Source organism: Fibroporia radiculosa, assembly GCF_000313525.1.
Source record: "Fibroporia radiculosa TFFH 294 genomic supercontigs, scaffold4726, whole genome shotgun sequence".
In the NCBI taxonomy this organism is placed as follows: domain Eukaryota; kingdom Fungi; phylum Basidiomycota; class Agaricomycetes; order Polyporales; family Fibroporiaceae; genus Fibroporia; species Fibroporia radiculosa.
This window is the reverse complement of record NW_012133411.1, coordinates 123841-140040: the sequence shown is the minus strand read 5'-3', so window position 1 is coordinate 140040 and position 16200 is coordinate 123841. Positions and strand designations below refer to the sequence as shown.

The 16200-nt window shown below is 50.5% G+C and overlaps 5 protein-coding genes across 5 annotated transcripts; 1 reads left to right on the top strand and 4 right to left on the bottom strand.

Annotated features, from left to right (window-relative positions):
* Nucleotides 1–436: 436 nt before the first annotated feature.
* On the bottom strand, nt 437–1984 carry FIBRA_05588 (uncharacterized protein; the record flags this gene model as incomplete). The annotated part of the gene is made up of 6 exons (XM_012327348.1): nt 437–719; nt 784–1040; nt 1087–1178; nt 1226–1414; nt 1463–1493; nt 1712–1984. 6 exons carry the CDS (start codon nt 1982–1984, stop codon nt 437–439), a joined length of 1125 nt encoding a protein of 374 aa, XP_012182738.1.
* Nucleotides 1985–4627: 2643 nt separating this feature from the next.
* On the bottom strand, nt 4628–6254 carry FIBRA_05587 (uncharacterized protein; the record flags this gene model as incomplete). Its single annotated transcript, XM_012327347.1, has 4 exons — nt 4628–4885; nt 4937–5636; nt 5688–5823; nt 5888–6254. 4 exons carry the CDS (start codon nt 6252–6254, stop codon nt 4628–4630), a joined length of 1461 nt encoding a protein of 486 aa, XP_012182737.1.
* A 468-nt stretch (nt 6255–6722) lies between these two features.
* FIBRA_05586 (uncharacterized protein) lies at nt 6723–8761 on the bottom strand (the record flags this gene model as incomplete). The annotated part of the gene is made up of 3 exons (XM_012327346.1): nt 6723–7470; nt 7517–8504; nt 8713–8761. 3 exons carry the CDS (start codon nt 8759–8761, stop codon nt 6723–6725), a joined length of 1785 nt encoding a protein of 594 aa, XP_012182736.1.
* Nucleotides 8762–9072: 311 nt separating this feature from the next.
* FIBRA_05585 (uncharacterized protein) lies at nt 9073–10684 on the top strand (the record flags this gene model as incomplete). Its single annotated transcript, XM_012327345.1, has 4 exons — nt 9073–9415; nt 9481–9566; nt 9621–10361; nt 10418–10684. The coding sequence occupies 4 exons, from the start codon at nt 9073–9075 to the stop codon at nt 10682–10684; spliced, it is 1437 nt and encodes a 478-aa protein (XP_012182735.1).
* A 451-nt stretch (nt 10685–11135) lies between these two features.
* FIBRA_05584 (uncharacterized protein) lies at nt 11136–13318 on the bottom strand (the record flags this gene model as incomplete). Its single annotated transcript, XM_012327344.1, has 11 exons — nt 11136–11339; nt 11396–11415; nt 11475–11483; nt 11542–11587; nt 11643–11699; nt 11754–11802; nt 11855–11957; nt 12100–12190; nt 12256–12857; nt 12917–13056; nt 13116–13318. 11 exons carry the CDS (start codon nt 13316–13318, stop codon nt 11136–11138), a joined length of 1524 nt encoding a protein of 507 aa, XP_012182734.1.
* Nucleotides 13319–16200: the final 2882 nt, after the last annotated feature.

Here is a 16200-nt window from a genome sequence, read left to right as displayed (position 1 = left end):
AAACGCGAATACTGCCTTTTTGAACGTGCTAAATTGACTTACTAACATTTTCAAGGACACCATCATTCATACATGAGATAGCATCGATCATCATCTTTGAGCTCCATAATCGCAAGTAACAAAGTTGTAGCAAAGTGTGTGCGCTCTCAAGGCAGTTTTATGTGTAGGCGGTTCTCATGCTATCCCGATCCATCCTTACGCCCCCGTTAACGCCTTTTCATTGCCGCGCAGAGATGCGAAAATACAATCGTGCAACTTCATATACATTCTAATGTACACGAACTCCATCTACATAACAACATACAGACTCACCGCGCGATGTACATAATCTACACCAGCAACACGGCACACTCAAGCCGCTGCCATTAAAAAGCAAAGAATGCGACGAATACGAATTAGCAGCGATACACCGTCAAATGATGGACCTCGTCTGATATCAAGTGGCGGTACCGTAGTTCGAGACCACCGATCGGCGCGGAGACGGCTTTAACGGGATCTGCTCGTCTAGGGCAATGGCGTCAAGATCTCCCTCCGCATTGACCATGGTGTCCTCCTCGCCCGCGTCGAACACAAAGTCCTCGCTCGCCCAGCGCACGAGCGCGCGCTCCCCGACACGTGAACGCAGCAGCCACGGATGCCGCTTCACGTACGACGACATGAACGCGCGCACGCGCGGCGGGGGGAAGTACAGCACGTACATGATCCCGAGGACCACGCCCCTACGCGGTGTGCGGCTGGTTCAGCACAGAAAGAGGGGAGCATCAAGGACTAGACATAACGTACGTGAAGGAGGCGAAGAGCGTCATGGACCGTCGTGAGCGACTCGCAAGGAGCTCGGGGTCGATCAGCTTGCGCGAGTCGCCGGGGACGTCGTCGTCTTCAGCGTCCTTTGGCGGCGCATCTCTCTCGGGATCGTCCGCTGGGTCGTCTTCTGGGTCGCTGGGCGGAGACTTCTCTATTGTCTTACCGCAAGCATGTTTGGTTCGCCACTCGAAAACGTGCGTACCGTTCCAGATATAGGATGCTGTGGGGGAGGTAGGCTGGCCAGGGTCAGCATATACAGTGCGCCGGCGGAGACCTCAATACCTCTTCCGCCTTGTGGTCGCAGATAAACTGAATGTCTGCTTTCTGCTGCTCGTTGACATAATATCCACCGTGCAGATGGACGTGGAGAATGTCTGCATATATGTAAGAAAAAATACTGGACCGAAGTGCGAGAACTCACCATGTTTGGTCTCTTTATTGGCTGGGACGAGTTTTGTGGTGATGTTTAGGCCAGGTTGGTATTCTTCAGCAGCAAATTCATCTCCCTTGGAATCATCCCCCTTGGATGGCAGAGACAACTTCCCAGCAACAGGTATGACTCGTAGTACTCGGGGTTCTTCATCATCGTGCTTGGGTCGGGTATTGGACACTTGTCTACAATCAGGATGATCACATTTACATTAAACTTCAAGCTCACTGATGTAACATATCCATGTACCCTCTGGGCACTGAAGAGGTAAATCAATTAGCTTTACTTTTCTAGATGACCGAAAGAAAAACAGAAGCAGGTCTAGACAGGGCACCGATCGTATGTCAGTGGTGTACATCTACCGCTGACATCTGCAGGGTCCAATCAATTCAATGACCTTGGTCCGCCATAACCCCGTCCTCCCTGCGCCAGTGTCCAGGCTAGGCCAAGAACCGAACCAAACCACCACGAGCGTACCTGTTCTTCACTCGGAATCTTCTTGCTGATTTTGAGCGCACCTGAAAGACTGACATGATACTGGGTCTTCGTGATCGTTGGCGGTGTCTTTCGCGAGCGCGAAATAGTCCAGCCGCCAGCATCGTCTTCGAAGATGGGACAGAGGTCAAAGCGCTGGTGACCCAGGGTGAACTGACACTGCTTCGCCAGGCTAGAGAGCGATTGTCCCATCGCAGCCGCGGCCGCAGCAGAGCAAAAGAGCGGGACGATGAGGACGAGTGCCGCGGCATGCATGGTGGCGAGTCGCTGTGAGTCCTCCAGGGAGAGGACACCTTCATTGCACTAGCGCAGCGTGCATTGATATGGTGGAGCCAAAATGAGCGTCACGGAGCGTCTGAGTAAAGATATCTCAAGCCCACGCCCGCGGACCGCCGTCTTCCCCACATCCCACGATTCGTGGCCCGTATTGGGTGCGTGCTGAATAGGTTTGTCGCCAAGAGCCCTCGAAACTTTAAGCAGCACATATGGATGGAGGAAGAAGCCAGGCATGAGAACAACTTGTTTGTGGGCAGAAATCCCTCGCGTAGTGGCTACTTTGTATGTGATCGGGGCGAGGATTAGTATGAACGCTTATCCGAACAATGCTATCAGCTAAAATTATTATCAAATTCCTCTTGTTCAGGGCGCGCTCGAGGCCTTGCTCTCCGTGACCATCATGATGTCGATGGTTCTGCGACTTGTGCTTGCAGTGGCTTCGACCCTCCAGTTCGACTATTACGCATGGAGCGTCTGAGTCGTTTCAACGTGCAGAAAAGGCTGCATCTTTCCCGTAATCCGGCGCGTACCATTGGCTCGGTGTATATGGCCTGGCCCGCGACACGTTCCTAAGACCGCCAGGCGAGTGTGAACCCGACATCGTTCTTCTTTCCTGAGCCACGGCAGCCGAGACGCCCTTAATCCTAGATACTAGCTAACGCGCTGCAGCCGGTAGGCATTTGTGTACAGAGGTCACGCTTGGGATGGCTTAGCTAAACTGTGTTCATGAGCCACTGCAAGTCCAATTCATCAACTCGCGCGTTGTATTGTGGGAGGTTAGTCCCCCTCTTAGAATTTGAATCAATTCTTTGGCATCGCTACGTGATTTGTTTCCTGCAGCAGGAAAGTTGAAAACGCCCAAGAAGTTGCTATCGGTTCCGACCCTTATTCGCAGGCTTATGCGGGGCGGCCTGTGTATCAGAAGCTCTTTCATGTACTCCTGACGACAATTCTACCACGTTGTACCAACAGTCTTTCCTGCACACAGGAAGACCATCTCATCGTGTATCAGCATTTGAATTTACGCGGAATTCAGCTGATAGGTTTATTTCTTTGAGAGTGTCTATCTTAATTCATGCGCTCGCGACTGCTGTGGGATCGTGCCGGGGCTGTATGAGGTTTCTTCAATTCTGTTTCTTCCCCTCGTTGACCCAAATAGGAAGTGGGTCAAAACTGACGCATTTCTCTCAGATACCTATGCGGCATGTGGACACCTTGGCATTCAAGACCATAGATCCGATAGCCACCTACTCAAGTAAGATACCAATCACCTGCTCTATTCTGTGTGAAATAAATGAATGTCCGTTACTGTGGTATGTCACTAGCAGTCGTTTCGCGGGCGCGATCATCCTCAAGCAGATACTCCATAATTCATTCTCAGCGGTCAACAGATCTGCCGCTGTCTCACCTGGGTAGCCTTGGTGGGAGGCGATGCTTAAGAACGCATCCGCGTTACAATGAGACTGCCGCCGTTCTTCGTACATTTGATGTTTATTCACAGGATTTGGATGATCAGCTCATGCTGCAGTTAGCCATGGCGTCTCGCCCCCAACCCACCAAGAATCGACGACACTAGTCGCTGATAACCAATCGAATGAACGCTGGCCGCGAGAGGAATATTCCAATGCAAGTGTTTTCCACAACCACTCCTTCTGTTTTCTGACATGTTTACCAAATCGAATGCTCAGAGATTCCGAATATCGGCTTGATTCCTGATGAGCGAAGCGGGTGATCTGACCTCCTGACGGTCGGTGGTCGTGAGCGCGATCCGTGCAAGTAAGATGACTCAGAGAACGTGATGTCCGTTGTGTATTTACTCTCAAGCGATCATTCGAATGCCCATTCTGGACAGCCTTCGGGTGCGCGCACAGCACCTCCGTTCTCACCAATGATGTCCCCCACATCTTTACCTTGCAGATTTATTACGTTCAATAGAATATCAGAACGCTGCTTGTCGACAATTGGATGACTTCCAGGCATCGCGGCGTCTCTGCATGTTCAACACAGTTTTCCGCCCTTCCCTCAATTGAATTTGATGTCTCGGTGACGTAGTATTTGCTAGGTGCCAAAATCATAATGCTGACAGTGCCCTCCTCATGTCAGGTGCATCATTGTCTATTGGAGCAATCATATGATTACGTTGTACGGTATCAGAGATGTGGTGCAGTTTTCCCTCTTCGAAACCAATCCCCACATGCGAATTGTAGCTACTCAAGAGTGATAGGTGGAATCAGCAGTCTGGAACCTCGGCCGAATCCTGTGGCCTGCATGATAAACCGAGTGCCTTAAGATTACTGTGGTCTCGTCAACCCTAGATATCTCCATGTATGTACGCTTGAAATGTCCGGTATCTCTTTAAACCAACGCTGGAAGTCTTGACGGTTGCACACATCCAGTCCTCCGAATGCGTTCAAGCAGTGATTTTATGGCACCGAATCGACATAGGTTTTCCAATGTACGTGACGGAGGACAGGTTGAAGGCAGCTACTTTAATGATACATTCATGCCGCTCAAATTTCTCCAAGCGATATCATAAAGAGTTGACGTTGCGAGCCTCCTTCCTACCCTCTAAGATGGGACAACGAAATACATATTGATAAAGCTACACTTTGATCCAACCTGTTACGCAGAATAGTGTCTAATCACCCAATCCCAGTCATCCTCTCCTAAATCATCTACGGAACGGAAGGCAGACTTCCGTTCTGACCAGGGCCCCAATACCTCCACATCATTATCCGATCTTTCTATGGGGTGCATTTTACCATTATAGTTTATCAACTTGAGGCGGCCGCTGCCGCTCTGCACCAACTCCTGCACCGTGAGCTCAGTAGCACAAGCGAAGATAAGAGATGTGAACTGTAACTGAGTAAACAGCGCCCACTGCACTGCCATCGTCAGTGTGGCTACTTGCGAAACAAGAGCAACACTCACAAGACTGAGGACAGACTCCTTGTTTACCGTAGTGGTTTCTGATCCCAAGCGCAGTCGCAAGGCAGTGAGGGTGGCGCAAAACCGAGGATCGAACGTCTGCACGTCGTCCTGTGTAATCTCCGGAAAGTGAAGACTGAGTCCAAGTATTCGCAGCGCTTTCATCGTTGGCAGTGCTCTGAGCAGGGGAACCAGGATTTCCCGAGTCGAATAGAGCTTACAGTCGAATCGGCGCATTTTCGGCTTGGCTTGCAAGAATTCAATTAGGCTTGAAATATCACAGGCAGCGGGCATCCAGGTGTCTCCGTCGTCTTGGACCAACTTGAAAGACGTGAGACATGGAAACGAGGACTTATTCGATGCTAGCATGGTGATAAAGTGACTTATGCAGTTAGGTCTAGGGAAAAGCATAAGGGACTGTAACTGGGGACAGTGCTGGAGGAGTGGCTCCAGATTCTCAGCGACTGCGTCGTAAAGCTCCAGATGAGTGAGATGCGAAAGGTTTTTCACGGGCGCGGCGTGGAATACGCGGCCGTTGATCTCCATCTCCTTCAATGCCCCGCAGTTGGTCTCGATCACTCTGCGAATCTCCTCGACGTCGTCGTCGAGGTAATGTTCGTCTTCTTCTTCGCACCACGTCGAAAGAATAATGGAAGTAAGGCGGATTAACCTGTGCAGAGGAAGTGAGGCGCGCATAGGGATACTTGTTTGAATTAGATGAATGTTGCTCTCTGAATTTGAAACAGGTACTCACGGTATTGAAACCTGCTCCAACCAAGGACAAGATGTTGCGAGGGTATCTACAACATCCGATGAAAGCCGTGGACACAAGCCAAGCCAAGTAAAGGACGTAAGATTGTGAAGACGTCGTAGGGCCTCAATCAAGTTCACTAAGACAGGCCTAAAATTGATAAACTGCCGCCTTTGAATGGAAGAATACGAGGGCAGACGTACGACGTTCAAACACGCCTCTGCCCATTGTGAAGGCATGCACCACGACCTTCTTGATGACAACGGCAAATGATCCATCGAGTGCAATGCGCCGTAGGATCTCGAAGCTCATGATAGACCGAGTGTCCCCGACTTCTTCCGCGTCATTTGAGACGTTGTAATCTTCCCAAGCACCGAAAAAGATGTGAACGGTGGAGAAGAGACAGCGCACGGCATGATCGTGGAAGGCCCTCGAGACGAACAAACATGTACGCCTCCCGTCGATAGGTAGATGCCCAACCACTCTCTCCCATAGCTCCTGTGGCAGCCAGACATCACCAGGTGTCGTATGCAGGCTCATAACGTGCAAGCTTCGTTCGATTTCAGACATGTCTGCTGGGAGCTGCTGAATGTAGGGGTGGATGTTGAACGTTGAGGGTATGGGTGGGTCGAGGGGAGACAGCGATGCGCGCGCCACTGAGTCTGTGCCATTGTGTGGATAGGGATTTTGTTAGATCAAACCACGTCTCTAGCAAAAGTTGTGGAAGCGATGTCCCTGATATTGAGGTTATGAACGGGCTCGCACCAACAAGGCGACTTGGACAAAGGCATGCGCCGAGAGTGCGCCGCGAGTGTGAAATGGGCAGCGATGGTTTTGATGATTGAACAAAGCTACAGCCGTTATTTGCTCTCAATAATGGGATCCATAGTGAGCCTACACACTAGTCTAGATCTACGCTGAATATATCTATACATCAATGCCACAAATCAAAATCGCTTGGGTCGACTGCCATTTCCTGTCCAATCGCTAAAATACATGTTTCTACACATCTATTCAATATTCAGTGGTCATGTCGTGTCACACCTCGAGCAAATCTGCGGCAAACCTATCCAACATATACACCTCGAACTTCTTGCTGTACGGTCCCTCACCAAACTCCCTCAGCCAAGCTCGACTGAGACCTCCCTCCCATGCATACAACTCCACACTCCACCCCTTCTTGAGCGCTGTCCTCACGCAGCCGAGGAACCCTTCCTCGTTGAACTGTCCCACGTTACCGTCGCCCGTGGCAAGCACTATAGTCGCTCCGGGCGGAACTTCATCTACACCCGCAATCGCTTGATGAAGCTTTAGTTGTAGCAGCTCGTCCACTCCTTGTTCACGATACCGGACTCGTGATGCACCGCCGCCCCCGTTCACGCCGATCCCGACGCCGGTTCCAGTGTCCGACTCTGTCGACGTTCCACCCCCTAACGAGTTCTTGTGGGAATGCCCTCGTACGTGCTGCGCTGCACCCTTGCGGTCACGACCACGGGAAGTAGTGTGTGGGCCGCCGTTGTTGTTGCTGTGGGTATAATGTTGTCGATCCGCGCCGTCGCCTGTATCTGGTACCCGTGCGTAAACCCGCACTTCGTATCCGATTTGCTCAGCAGTGTTGACGGGCTGGTATAAAGGCGATGATGCGACGAGGACGCGACGAGTAATGGGGCGCCCGCGCTCGAGAATGAGAGCAAGAGCCGCGTGTGAGATATGTTTGCTTCTGCTGCGATTCATATGATGTAAATGGCGGCGAAGGTATGTCAAAAATCCGATGAGGATGTTCGAACTGCAGAGCGGTCAGGACCTGAATGCGTCAAATGACCACAACTTACTGGTCAACAAATACATGAATGAGCGTGTCCTGTGAGCGCGGCTCAGGACCTCGCGTATCGACGAAATCTGCATAGGCAGATTCCGTGGAGAGGATAGCGTTCAGGGAGATTGCGTCTTGAGGGAAAAACAGCCGCAGCTTGTGCGCAAGGTTGCGTAAGTGAAGTACACGGGCATCAAGGGGCAGAGATACTGGTGGAATTAAGTTGGGAGTGGATTTACTGTGCTGAAGGCGCACCCTATCCACACTGATAGGCGAGCGATATCTTCGTCTCTCTTGATCGTTCCGTGCCGGTATGACTGTTTTCGACCGAACACGGGGAGACGAAGATGGAACATCGACAGAGGAAGATGAGTCGTAAGCATCGTCCACATCACCATCGTCTTCGTCGGCTGCGGTTGCATCTCCTGTTGCAGTTTCTGTGAGCGATTCTGGGTCCCGCTCCAGCATGCGAACACGAGAAACTTCTTGTGCCGACCGGTTCTTCTTCCTACGTCGCTTTCGACGAGGTTGAATGGCATGACGCCACACGCTGTCCGACGTCGTGGTAGTACTGGAACTATTATGGCCCCTCAAACCCATGTCACGCTGAGCGACAAACTTCGCACGTTCAGCGGCTATGAATCCTAAGGCTTCATCAAGGTATCCCAACGAGGGCTGGCCCACAGTGCCGACGCTACCATCAATAGCTCCAGTCAGATGCGTCCTGTCGAGGTCTGATGCGGTGGAGTCGGTATCAGAAGTACGGGGTGAACGGCCTCGGGAGACACCGCCAGGGGTGTAGTAAGAGAGATACGACGCCACGGGACGACGAGACCAGACAGTAGATTCTGGTGCCGGTTCTGAGTCGTTATCGGAAGGCGTGAAAACCAGAGATGACGCTGATGTCGCACTATGGTTCTCTACATGTCCAGGCCCAGGCCCTGTCCGGGGCTGGAAATTGTTGAGGGCACGAAAAACAGTCGTGAAAGCACCTAAGTCGGGCGCATCTGTATGAAAAGTCAGATACGATAGGGAACGGTGGCTAATATGAGGACTCGCCGTCGGATGTTACACCGCTTGCAACGGAGTAAGTCGAGAAAGGACTGAGGGGCGTTGGGGAGAACGTGGAATCTGATACAGAGTGAGTCATTATATTACAGCGTTCAATAAATTGATAGGAAAGGATAGTAATAAGACGTCGTTAAGCAGTCGTACATGAGGGAGGCAGCGGAAGAGAGTTAAGCGTCGAGGGAGATGTTACCATATACGGGTCGTCCACAGCTCGGACTTGAGCTGCTTTGTTTTATTAAGTTGTCGTCACATCCCTCTCTCTATCTACGACCGCGGGCTCCTTTCTGTGCAATGCAGAGGCATAAAGCAAAACCCAGCATAAAACTGCGAACAGCAGCTTTCCATTGCTACAACTTGATTTCTAGGCGAGTGACAAGAGGCGTTAGTGGTCAAGCTCAAGGCGCTCGTCCAAAGAATCAAACTGTCTCATTATCTCAACCTTTCAAACTCTCAAGTTTACGACGCCTGGTAGAACACCTCACGACTAACCGCTCTTCTACACCTATGAGTCCCATGCTAGATATATCTCGGACCAGTCAACTACCACCCGAGTTATGGGAAGATATTATCAAGTACTCCACTCCATCCTCGCTGCGTGCTTGTCTATCTGTGTCCAGGCTCTTTCACGATCTCGCTGTGCGATTTCTGTTTTCTACGATCCACATCCAGTTCGGGGCACTATCTCCCCATGGCCTATCCCCCGAGGAACACGAAAGACGAGTGGCCAGGAATTGCTCCATCGGATCTGATATCTTATGCTATATCGCAAGCAAACCCTCTTTTGCTGTGGTCGTGAAAAAAATCGTAGTGCATTCCTACATGGTGGGCCCATATGTCTTTGATCGACGTACGTCCCACTGAATCACACTACTTGGAGTGGCGTAATTGAACAACCTTGTTGCTATACCTCAGAACTCTTGATTGATGCCGTATCAAAGTTAAGCAATCTCTCGTGTTTTGTCTGGTACGGTGTGGCATCGAGCGTATCTGCCACTCTTGTCAATTTGCTAGTGACATCGTGCCCCTGGCTGCAACGCCTGACACTATCGTAGGTGCTAAATCGTCCCGATCTCGATCCAGCTAATGGAGACATCAGGATCCCTCTAGCCTCGTCTCTTCCGCTTCGACGAATCCAAAATCTCCGGTCTTTGTCTTTGGAGTGGTGGGCTGACGAGCTCGAGCATGAGGATCCCGAATTGGAGCTTACGGAAGTGCGCGACATGATCGAGGCAAACACAGACACGCTGCAAGAATTGGAGATTTGTGCTCCACACTGTCGGTCGTTTCCTCTACGCACCCTCCGAAATCTGGTATACTTGCATCTCATTGATGCTCCGCTAGATAACATCGAGACTGTGTTTCGTTATGGCGACCAGCTCGAAGCCCTCTCGATCGTACCGGATGTTCACTGTGTCCAGGAGCTCTTCTCGGTGATCGCCTCACATCCAAAACGCCTTCCGCGGCTATCCTCCTTCAAGCTGATTCAGTCGGACGACGACGAATGGCGTCCCGATGTATCCGACATGGCTGCACTGGCTGAATTCTTTCGGACGAAAAATATGCGTAGACTGGACTGTAAGCTATGTGTGGACTGCACGACATCCCTACCTTTTCTGCAAATGCTGCAAAATCTCAAGAACCTGCAAGTGCTCGGTATTGGTCTGATTTCTCCGACATTTGTCCAGAACGACTCTCTCTCCTTTACCAACTACATTCCCAAGAATATCTCTGCACTGCGCCTCCGCCTGGGATACGACGGGACGATCATTGGACGAGACGTCATTCTTCATCTAGTTAAGTCGAGCCATCTTGTATCATCCATATGAGTATTGACACTCCCAGTACACAGTGGGACCACTTTGAAGGCCTCCGTTATGCGCATATCGTCGTCTCAACTGTCCCAGATATTACCCTTGCTATGTTGATCTCTTCCAATAGCAAGCAGGACCTGGAGCTGATTGCCTACAACGGGCGCGTCTTCCCTTTGGAACGAACAATCGACAATGTATGTGTAGGCAAGTCGTGGAGTGAATGCAAGACTACCACTCGCGCGGTGGAGGACTTTGGTAATGAGGATTGGGAGTGGTTGTCCAGGCATTACATGGTATATTGGTAATTCGCCGACCAGCTTCAGCCACGTATGGTGGGCGTTGAGCTTGTCAGTGTCGTATCAAGTGGCCCGAGAGAAACGAAGCCTCAGGTAAATTATGCGATATCTTGGTGTATGAGTATATATCATGTATGAACGGTTCCGACCTACGTCTGGATGCGGAATTAAATATTATATGTAGATGGACAGATAGGATGAGTCTACCAATAAATGTGCTGAGAACTGAACAATGCAGTGTGCGTGTATACCGATGATGTTGCGATACAGATCTGCGCCAGAGCATCAGGAAATATACAATGCAAATATGTAACCCAATAATAGTGACCGTCGTGAAAAAAAAACTGTGGGCACGAGCGCCAAACGCAGAACAACCGTTCAAGGGTTTGGGTTGTCCGCATCGCCCATATACACGAGAGTGTGTACTTGAATGAATCCACGCCAGATTTGTCTCGGGGTATCAGAGAGTTTCATTCAGCGCCATTTGCATGCTGAGGAATCCGCGGCGCATCCACTCGTCTGGAGAAACACGTTCAGCGTCCTTAGAACCAATCATCTGGTCGTTGAATTGTGAGAAGGCCCAGACAGACGGATCAGGGACAGGCACAGCTGTTAGCGCACGGAGTTCGTTGCGGATAATGTTGTGCGTGAAGTGGTCCATGTTCTGTGTGAGAATGAGTTATGGAAAAACAGCGTAGAATGGAACCAAGCCATCCGCACCAGATCGTTTTTGTCATAGCCTCGAGAATGTAGAGTGAGAAGTTTGCTACGAAGCGGCCATTGAGACATTGATACTTACCGAAGGGATCTGGTAAAAAGGCATGATCAATTTAGAACGGATGTTCAACCTCAAGGCACCAGCTCACTTTCGATTTCCTCGCCCGCAACCAAGAAACCGAAGAATATAAAACTCTATCAAGAAACTCAATGAGAATGGTCATAGACGAATAGGTTAAAGAGTACAGACCAAAAGGGCTGTAGCCGGTATTGTAAGCCATCCTAGATACAGCCAAATCTGGAAGGGCTAAAAGTACTGTGTCAGCGAAAGCCTGGTGATCACAGAGAACGGATGCCATACCAAAAGCAAATTGTAGAGGACTGTCACAGTCCACAAGTGCACGCGATACCTATAATATGCTAAATATCACATCTACAGATGGAGGTCATTCTGATACTCACGAGAAGGGTATTGGAGTCGTGAGGATTCGCTCTAACCCCGTGAGGGCATCTACAAGCAGGCCCAAAGAGTTGATGAGGGCGGCTATAACGACATAGTTGGTTTCTGGTCATGACAAGAGTTATAGAAATCACTCGCTGGCTGTGGGAGCGTCAAGGGTCTTCCGGTTCTGTAGTGCCGCGATGTATGAGCTCTACCGAAGGGCGCCCTCAGCCATTATGATAAGAGGAGACACTGAAAATAGTACTATTCACAAGGTAGAAAGAAATCTCCAGGGGCAAGTTGTGCGACACGGTTTTGCTCCTGAGCTTCGCGCGAATGCGAGCTGCTGTCTTACCCTTTATCACGGGAGCATTGCCATTCATCAGCCATCGTCTCAGCCTGAAGATAGAAATCTACTGACCTTCACATCCTTCCCACGCTTGGTGAGAAGTTTAACCACAAGCGAGAAGGGAAACAGGTCGAGCAGGTGATACTGCGGGGGGTTTCGTGCGGGCAGCAAAAATCCTTCATCGACTAGAACGTTCGTCGACGACTTCTCTTCCCTATCATCCTTCTCGTACTCCACCGACGGTTTCGGCAGCCTGTTCGCAAAGGTAGTCCTCCTTCCTGGAGACGTTGCAGGAACAGGCAGCTGCACTGAACGCGCGAACGAGGGCGACTTGGGTGATGTGGGCGACGTGATGCTCTGGAGCGAGCGGGCATCCGAAACTTTGCGCTCATGTCCGTTTGTTGCATCGTTCCCGTCCTGCGAGCCAGGCTGCATGCTTAAGATATCTGAGACGTCAAGTGCAGAGGGAATTCCGGGCGGGAGCGCATACGAAGGGAGGAACTTGACAAGATGATACAGATCGACATAGTATACGCCCTCCTCTCCGCGCAAGTAATGCTTGACAGCGACTGCAAAAGCCTCGACAAGGTTGATGGTCGTCTTTTTCTCGATGAGCACCCGCTGCTTACGCTGCTCTAGCGTGGATTTGTCGTCAGCAATTGCGGGTATTACATCTGTAATGGGTAGTGAGGGTGAGCGCTGGAGCGGGCTACAGAGTCGTCGGGATGCACACCTGGGACATGGAACCAGACCGTACGCGAAAATGTCCGGCTTGCGAGCACAATCTGCGACCATAACCTCCTACCCTCGTTATAGCGTTCGAAACTGGATGTCGTCCGGTACGACACGACGAAACCAAGTACGGTACCGATGCTACGCGCATATATCAAAGCTGCGTAAGTAGAATGGCGGATGAATAGTGCATCACTCACACCGTTAGAAGAGTGCTTTCGATACCCAAATTGTGTGTGGTGTGACTTATAACGCAGATAGCTGTCGCCCAGGCAGAAAAGAATACGAGTAGCGGCCAGCACCTAACCAGTGCAGTCGCAGAGAGCGCGTTAAAAAGCTGGGTCCAGAATCCCCCGCGCGAGTGAGAGAATGGGTCGACCGCATGCATCATTGAGGTCTCCATATTGAACGTGTAGAGTCGAGGAGCAAAGAAATATGGAGAGAAATGAATCGACGGAAGAAAGAAAAGAAGGAAACGAGAGAAATTTGATCATCAGGGCACTTTTGCAAGATGTAGTCTTGATGCGATTGCAGTGTTCTGCCGGAAGGCTCGAATCTCGGCGTCGCAGTGGGCCTTGGCCATGATAGGCCATGCATGGTTACGAACACGGCGAGCGCACCCCAGCTATGCATGCCAAGCTAAGCCAAGCCAGCTCATATCAGCAACAGTGATTGGTCTAAGGCACGGATACGATGATGCAAACGGCAAAACTCAAAGGTAAAATGCGGGCCCCAAAGTCCGTAGATACTAACCTATACTAGCTGTCTCCACAATGTCGCATTTATAAATCAACCAATGTCTGCAGACGGGAAAATATAAGCTTCGCAAACTTCGTCAGAACTGCGCGAGAATAATTGCAGTGTCAAGATGCGAAATTTCCGCAGTAGATTTGACCAGGATTTGACCAACAGTCCTGAAAGATGAGGCCCATGCCCTTGTTGGGGTTTCAGATCCTCCACTTGGGCTTGGCGTAGAGTACTAGTATGATTACCGTATATGGTAGCCTGGCGCAGCTAGCATCATGAACAATAAGCTTACGCATAATGATACGTATAAAATCTTGACCAGGAATTCACTAATGCTCGTGAGCTGCGTCCCGAAAATAGAGGTAGATTTTTTCTGACGAAGATTTTGAACTATGTTCCTGTTCTTACGGAACCAAGACCCCTCGGAGGCGCGGATCCAAGACGTGCTTCATCACAAACACCCCGTCCCGGATATGCGGAGGACACGTATGAAAGGACGGGGTAGAAACGGGTAAGGTAAGTAAAGTTGAGCAAAGTTAGCATAATTTGCGCCTGGACTCTCCGCCAAAATACGTAACATCGGGACTCCGCGTTGATACTGAGACCCGAGGTGCCCATGAAAGTATTTTGAGCCAGGCGAACAAATGTCAGTACGAATGTCTCCGCAGAGGGGGGAGTTAGACTTTACTGTGTGCCCTTGCACACCTAACAAGAACGTAAATAATTTCAGCCGTGGACAGTAGCGGAGCTTGAGCTGGACAAGAGTTGATCGGCTACCGGGACTGAGATCTCCACACGGCCCACGACACACGAAGTGAATACTCCAAATTGACAAATCTCAAAAACATACAGCGAAATATCACAACGTAGAGCTGTTGGAAGCATTTCAGCAAACGCAGTAACAGCGCTGCTAGCCGGAAGATCAGATCACACTTACGTGCGTCTTGTGTTAATGCACCGTCACCTGCCGACATTGCAGAAACAAAAAAAAATAGAATAAAATCTGAAAGTCGCTGAAGAGTCGATCCAGGGAGACAAACGAGTAGTGAGAAGAGCTCACGCGACGCGGTCATCCTTCCATAATTGGAGCTCCTAAATCAGAGGTGAAGTCAACAAACAAGTCACTACTCGCCGTGGCACGGCTGTCTTACATCACCCATGGGATGATGGTGCTCTCGAAGATTTCCCTCTTGTCCTCACACCAGCTACGAAGTTGCGTGCACTTGTGCTACATGTCTCTTTCTTTCCTCTTCCATGGCTCACTGCCTTCCTATCTCATGCGTCTTTCCTGAAGCTCCATGAGATTCAAATTGTTCAGAATTTTGATCCCCTTCTCGAGTCGATGAGGAGCCGCTAATGGCTGCATTTGGTGTTGTTGATGATAAAGAATACGTACAAGTCGATGGTCTTCTGTCAGGATCCCGGTATGTTGCTCTTACGAGGATCACTTTCAGACTCGACGCCAGTGTCGGTCGTGAGGATGTGGCGAAAGTACCATCTGAAGATATGTAGCAACGAGGCTTTCCTACCAGGCTCCCATAATTACATGCATGCAGCCGTCTCAAGTCAGTGAGCTGGATCTGAACTTATCTCCCCAAGGTGACCTCAAGTGATATGTATCGAGTCGAGCAGGTGTCCCAAATGCCGCTGGCAACCAGAGACCGTCCAACATTACCTGCATGAATGCTCAGTGCTCCGAGTGCAGCGAGCTATGCTACGTGGGGCGGAGCGCGAGTTCTATCCACATCATGTTATCCCACCCGGCAGTGACGGAACCACTCATGCGTTATATTCAGGCCACTGGACGCTTTGAAAACATTTTCGGCGATCTCACGCGACGAGCACGACCTGCCTCCCCTCCTCGGGCTTCCTGACGGTACCGGCCGCTTTCTCCCGTTTTTCGCTTAATTTTCCTGCTTTCTCTCTTTACATGGGCTGAGTGTGCGTGGAGGACCCAGGGGTGCGGAGAGTTTTGACGGACAGTGGAGGACCACTGGCTGGCTTCCCCCAGCTGTGACACCGTCGTAGGAGCTGCCAAGCACTTCAGCGGGGGGTTCAGAACTGCATCCCTTGCCTTTAATGGCCAGGGTTCGACTCTGCGGGTCCGCCGCGCCAGCAGCGGTACAATACCATAGCCATCCGGTCTCTATTTGTGTCTATACTCCTACTGATTTCTCGGCCACTCTGCGTATCACAGTTTTCGCTCAGACGCGCACCCTGCTGCCCAGGCCATGTCCGATGTTTCTGCTTCGATATCGTACGAACAGGAGTAGCACATGTACTGTACATTATATCTACATAGGGCCAGGCCCTCGCGGACAATAAATGGGAACTGAAAAAAAGTGATATGTATACTGATTTAGATTTAGAACGCTCGTGATTATCGGTGTCTATGACGTGTTGCAATAAGATGGATTGTTCGAGGGGATCTTGTGTAAGGAATGGTTGTTGCTAAGTCAAAACATCGACACTATTGATACCATCAGAACTGCAGTATTTTCCATTACGCTCGCTCCACATGCACTTTTAAGATACAAA